At 32.8% G+C, this 6091-nt stretch overlaps 1 protein-coding gene across 3 annotated transcripts; it reads left to right on the top strand.

The window, feature by feature from the left end:
* The first annotated feature begins 4776 nt into the window (after positions 1–4776).
* Positions 4777–5791, top strand: LOC111399368 (repetitive proline-rich cell wall protein 1). Of its 3 annotated transcripts, none has more exons than XM_023026636.1 (2): positions 4777–5039; positions 5085–5791. In XM_023026636.1, exons 1-2 carry the CDS (start codon positions 4802–4804, stop codon positions 5702–5704), a joined length of 858 nt encoding a protein of 285 aa, XP_022882404.1. In that variant the 5' UTR covers positions 4777–4801; the 3' UTR covers positions 5705–5791. The 3 variants fall into 3 exon arrangements, with proteins under 3 accessions (XP_022882404.1, XP_022882405.1, XP_022882403.1); XM_023026637.1 differs by having other exon boundaries at positions 4778–4979; positions 5040–5791; XM_023026635.1 differs by having other exon boundaries at positions 4778–5791.
* Positions 5792–6091: the final 300 nt, after the last annotated feature.

Here is a 6091-nt window from a genome sequence, read left to right as displayed (position 1 = left end):
ACTCAAACCTAAACCTAACGGTTTGGTCCGGCTTTAAATCGCCAGTTTCACTATAAATTTTTTTGTCCGTCTACTTTTATGTCATTAATTCATTGAATTTAATATATATTTATATTTTACCAGTAATAAATCTAAAACAAACTAAACCCCTGTTTAAACCAAATTTTTGGGACAAAAAAATGAAAATTTGGATCGTTATTCCATAAGTCCAGCCGCCTTTGTTGACCTGCTACTTCATGTGTGGGACCCAACCTCCTCTCCAATAGTCAATTTTCTCATTATGATGATATGGAAAATATGGCTCAAACAGAGACTAAATATATCTACTATAAATTTAAATATTAACTAAATCAAAGTGAAATCACAATAAACTAAAACATAGTTTTTTTTTCATTTTCGTTCACCTTTTTTAGGTTAATGACGATACAATAACGTTATAATACAAGTCTACTAAACTAGATATAATGTCCAAAAAATATAATGATGTCCAACAAGATCTCGTGATCATCTTATCTGAAAAAAAGATATTGATTAAACAAAGAGAATAACCAACTACAATAATGAAGTAATTGTTTATAATATCTAAACATAACAATTACACAAGTTTACGTTTGTATGATGTTACGAAACACATTTAATTTCATATTCTTATCTTAGTTTGCTCCAAAAAATTATTGATCTAAAACTTTATATGTAGCAAATATTATCACCGAAGGTCTAGGATCTCTTTGTCTCCGATTTGGTATAATGGACTTCAATTCGACTTTGAAGAGGCATGAAAAATCTGAAAAGAAGTATGTGATGCCGGTGGCTCAAAACTGTGTTGGGTGTCGACTAGAGTTCACCTAAATTTTGAAGAGGAAAAAGGCTTTTGATAGATTATGTTAGTCTTAAAATTATTAAATATATATTAGGATTATTGGATGATGATGATATTTTAACCGGTTTGGTTTGGGTCAAAACCATTTCGTTGACCGGGTCCACGTGGCACCAAACCAACGGTTCTAAAATGCGATTTCGGTTCGATTTTTCGATTTTGCGGTTTTTGCTTACAGCCCTACTACCTGATACGTGCATTATAAATAATTATTAGGTTTCGTCAAGTTCATTTATGATACGAAGATGAATTTAAATTTAAATTTCTTTTGAAATTTAGATGAAGTAATGAACACTTTTTCTTTTCTTCATATCTAGATAATACTAGACTTTGAATTATAAAAACAATTAAGTTATCGTGTTAATAATGTGTTTTAAAATAGAGAAAAAAGAAAAGAAAGTCTAGAAATCAATATACTTGTGTGTATTTTATTGAGAATTAAAGTTCCATATTTATATATAACTATCATTCACAAATAAACATATTATTTACAACAAAATTATATATAATAGGCAAATAAAGCACTAGTGAATGTATAGACCTTCTTTAATAGGCTGCCGAACTTCTTTAATTAAGCTCATATGTTGGACTTTAAATATATTAAGCCCCTGCCGGAGCCCTATTTTTTTAGGATAATGTATTTTGAAATAATGATTTTTTAGAGAATGTGTGGTTATAAAAATAGAGAAAAAAATTATTTTGGGGTAAAATTATTTTATGAAAAAATGTGTGGTCTAAAATAAATTTTGATAATAATTGGGCTCAAACAAGAGCTAAGTATTGACCCAAAACTAATCGATCATATCTAATTTTAGGCCTAGGTGCAGTTTGGTTTTGGATCGATTTCGATTCCAACCTGAAACCAAAACCTAATTAGTCGATATGAACGAATCTCAACACAAACCAACCCACTCTATATCTTAAACCTAACCGAACAAAACCAAACCAAATTCAGTTTGATTAGTTGGTCTGGACTTTTAGTCCAAACAGAATTTTTTTCAAAAAAAAATTGTTCAAATTTTGGGCCCACTTAAGCTACAAAAACTAAAATAATATAATAATTTAATATTATAAGAACTATTAACTAACAAATAAAATCAGGTTAATAGAGACAGATTAACAGAAAACTTAAAAATTTTGTTACTTTTTTATGTATTATATAGTTTGACTGCCTGAGTAATGAAAAATATTAAGTATAACATAATGAGCTTATGAAAGGAAATTTTTGGTGCTTTTACTTGCAATCAACATTATAAATTAGAGGGTATCGAGAAATAGTTATGATATTAGGGTTTATCTTTTTATTTTTATATTTTTCTTAAATTAAAAAAAAAAAAACATGTAAATGGGTTGGGCTGGTTCAATTAACTAGCGATTTGAGACTTCAAATCATGCTTGAATCAACCCCCATGATTTTTTATTGGTTTGATCGATTTTTCGATTTTTCTGCCATGCCTATTTAATTTGATACAAGAAAAGCTCAAATCATAAATATCGAGCTGTTAGATAGCTTTATAATTAAAAAAACAAAAAATGGTACAAATATTTTTCATCATTAGGATCATATGTAAAAATTTTAATGGACAGATACTATGAGAAATGTTAGTATTGCACGTCGTATAAATATGAAATGAATATACATGGTCTGTTCGATAGTAATTATGATAATTGATTTTTTGATCATTAGAGAGAAAAGTAGGTCTCATCTGTGAATAAAGAAGTCAAAAATGATAATTGAAATAGTGAAATAATGGTGAAAAATTTTTATTTTTTGGGTGAAAAATTGCTACGAAACAAGGGCACGGTATATAAGAATTTGGTAATTATGTTGATGTTTTAATATTGAAATTCTAAATCTTAGTAAAATTCACAAAGATGCTAAAAATTGAATATTCACGGTTGCTATCAACCATCGTTTAACTGTCCAATCGTCATTAATTTGATTCTTTTGCTCCATTCAAGTTCTATGTAAAAAAAATTAAGATTCGATTCCGTAGGTTGGATAAGTAGTCCCATCTTGAGATCCTTCAAGAATTGAATTATTTTTTACAATAAACGTCAAATCTTAAAGTCATGATATTACCCTTGGGTTAAATTATTTTTACCATTCGTTTGAACTCACAAATCGATTCTAATAATCAATAAATATTATAAAGTTTATTAATTAAATATTAATATTTTAAAATCTAATTTTATGTACGAAAGTGTGTATAAGTTAAGGGACGAACTGGGGTTTTAATCCTTTAAAATTGCGAAAGAATAGATACTGACAAAAAAAAAAAATTTCTTTCGCTTATAGACCGTAGATGCTAATGTCTTTTCTTGGTAAGGTTACTTTCTGTAATAAATGGTGATACTCGAATATTAGAACGCATTAAATTCATTCTTATTCACTATTATTTTATATTGTACCTATTCGATCGACCTGTCAGCTTCGTTTAGGAGCCCTACTGTACTAGCTCTCCAGCAGGTAATTTGTCTAAGACATGCATTCTTCAACCAAGAATATATCATTCAAGGTTTTTTGTCTTTTTTTCTCTTAATTCAAAACAGGAAATTTTACAAAGAAGAGGAATGTGAAAATTACTTCGTAAATATATTCTCTATCTCATAGTCATATATGATTAGTTCATGTGTCACAAGGACCAAACTCTTAATTATTAAGGAATTATTTTTAATAAAGTATATATACCTAGGAGTTCTGGAATAAAAAAGCTATTGTTGACATGTACTCGTTATTTTTGTAGGGACTTCGCCCTAGGAGTAGGAGTAGCACAAAAAGAGGGATTAGCATTATTGACCCAATGATAAACCACTAAAACCTTCCTCGTTGGGGCTCCGCACACTGAGAAAACGCTCTAGCGACGAGAAAGCGGCCACTAGTTACAACAAAGCTCCAATAAAGGAGAGAGCTAGACCGGTGCAAAGCAATTACCCCTATCTAGGGAGTTGAGGCTAAAAATGGCTTGATGAACCGTTCCGTTCACCACAAACCTGCCCTATTCACTCGCTTATCGTAGAGGCCATAAGTATAAGGGTTCCATATTAACGTATTATAAAGAGAAGTTCAATTTTGAACCTTTCCATACCAGACCTCAAGTTTTAACGCTTCCATGGTCAAATGAATATTGATTTTTTTCCCTTTCTCTTGATCGTGGTTTAACTGTTTAACACGTTTTCATACTATGATTATGTCGTATAATCTTAATTGTCGTTATTACATACAGATCAAATTGTAGCTTTAAGGAATATCATAATTTGTAATGGGTGCAAGAATATTTTCTGCAACATTCTTTTGTTTTTTCAATTCAGATGGAATGATTATATAGTTATATTAATGACATGCAATTAAAAAATTTACATAGAATTATTGTGTAATCACAAGTAAGAATTTGTATCCATGTTTAATTGATTTGTAATTTTCGAAAAAAGGATAGAGAAAAGTATGCAAAAATCGAGTTTTCATATGCACGCTCAAATTCTTTTAAATTCAAATGGGTATTTAGAATTGTAATTAACTTAACCGTTAATGATCATTGATAAAAACAACATCAATGATACTGTGGATAGTTATCAACGAATAACGATATTTCGTCAGTTAATTCAATGAGTGCACCGACACTAATGTCATCAAATTCATCGATTCAAATGTTCTATTCAATACTGTCAAATCATTCTACTCCGATAAACAATTTGCTTCTCCTTTTTGGCACTAATGAAATGATAATCAAGATTTAGTTATAGAGAGTAAAAGAACAGTAAGATTCATGCATTTCCATTTGCATGTTGACAACTTGCAAATTTTGGAATTTGCCTTTGGTTCACGTGCTTTGGTTTTTAGGGTTTTTTTGTTTTCTTCTTCAACTCATTCATTCTATATAAATCCCGCTAAATTCTCTGCAATTCTCACCATTGTTAACCAATATGGAGTCCTCTACGCTTACAGCCCTTTTTCTCATTTCCGTGTTCTTCATTTCCTCAGCCTCTGATGTCATCACTCCTGATTGTGGATACTGTACCAAACCCCTCCCCAAGCCCACCCCAGTCACCCTGCCGCCTATCGGCAAGCCACCAGTTAAAAAACCACCAATTGTAAAACCACCATTCACCCTGCCACCAATTGTAAAACCACCATTCACCCTGCCACCAATTGTAAAACCACCAGTCAAAAAACCACCAGTCACCCTGCCACCAATTGTAAAACCACCAGTCTCCCCGACACCAATTGTAAAACCACCAGTCACCTTGCCTCCAAATTTGAAACCTCCAGTGACCCTCCCTCCGGTGACAGTTCCACCAGTCACCTTGCCTCCAATTTTGAAACCACCAGTCACCCTTCCGCCGGTGACTCTACCACCCATTAAACCACCGGTCACCCTCCCGCCTGCCGTCAAGCCACCGGTTACCCTACCGCCAAATGTCAAGCCACCAGTTACCTTACCCCTACCCCCAGTGACATTGCCACCAATACCCCTACCCCCAGTGACATTGCCACCAATTGTGCCACCAGTTACCCTTCCACCTACACTCAACCCACCAGGAAAGGGAACCCCTTGCGCACCAGCCGCCACTTGCCCCATTGACACACTCAAACTTGGTGCCTGTGTTGATCTTCTTGGTGGGCTGGTGCACATTGGTCTTGGGGACCCTGCTGTTAATGTGTGCTGCCCAGTTCTTTCTGGGCTTGTGGAACTTGAAGCTGCAGTTTGTTTATGCACAACTCTTAAACTCAAGCTTCTTAACCTTAATATTTATGTCCCAATTGCTCTTCAGCTTCTTGTTACTTGTGGGAAAACACCACCTCCTGGCTTCACATGCTCTCTCTAGATTCATTCAAGTTGAGTACTATCTTAATTTTATTTCTTTTAATTTTGTTCTTGTGTTTATTCTTTTACAATGTTGCAAGTTTATTACTGTCTAGTCCAACGTATCGAACATTATGCTATTGCTAAGAAGCTATAAACGTCCACTAACCACCCTTTTAAAAGAATTAATTAATGGTAGTTAAGCTTATAACTATGAGTTACTAAACCTATTAGTGGGAATAGTTTATCATGAATTCGGATCATCAACCATGCAACTATTTTTTAGCAAGCAAAAAGGTAAAATAACTGTCAGGGTAATATATACATTTTTTCTGGATTATGTCTTACCATATACTTTATCGAAAAGTGCCAAAATATCCTCAACATCGAAATATTCGAAGCAAAGACC

This window comes from Olea europaea, chromosome 9, assembly GCF_002742605.1.
Source record: "Olea europaea var. sylvestris chromosome 9, O_europaea_v1, whole genome shotgun sequence".
In the NCBI taxonomy this organism is placed as follows: domain Eukaryota; kingdom Viridiplantae; phylum Streptophyta; class Magnoliopsida; order Lamiales; family Oleaceae; genus Olea; species Olea europaea.
The sequence above is the reverse complement of the archived record's forward strand: the minus strand, read 5'-3'. Positions and strand labels throughout refer to the sequence as shown.

Excerpts from the sequence above, each read along its gene's own strand:
- LOC111399368 (XM_023026635.1), top strand. The coding sequence starts at position 4,802 with ATGGAGTCCTCTACGCTTACAGCCCTTTTTCTCATTTCCGTGTTCTTC.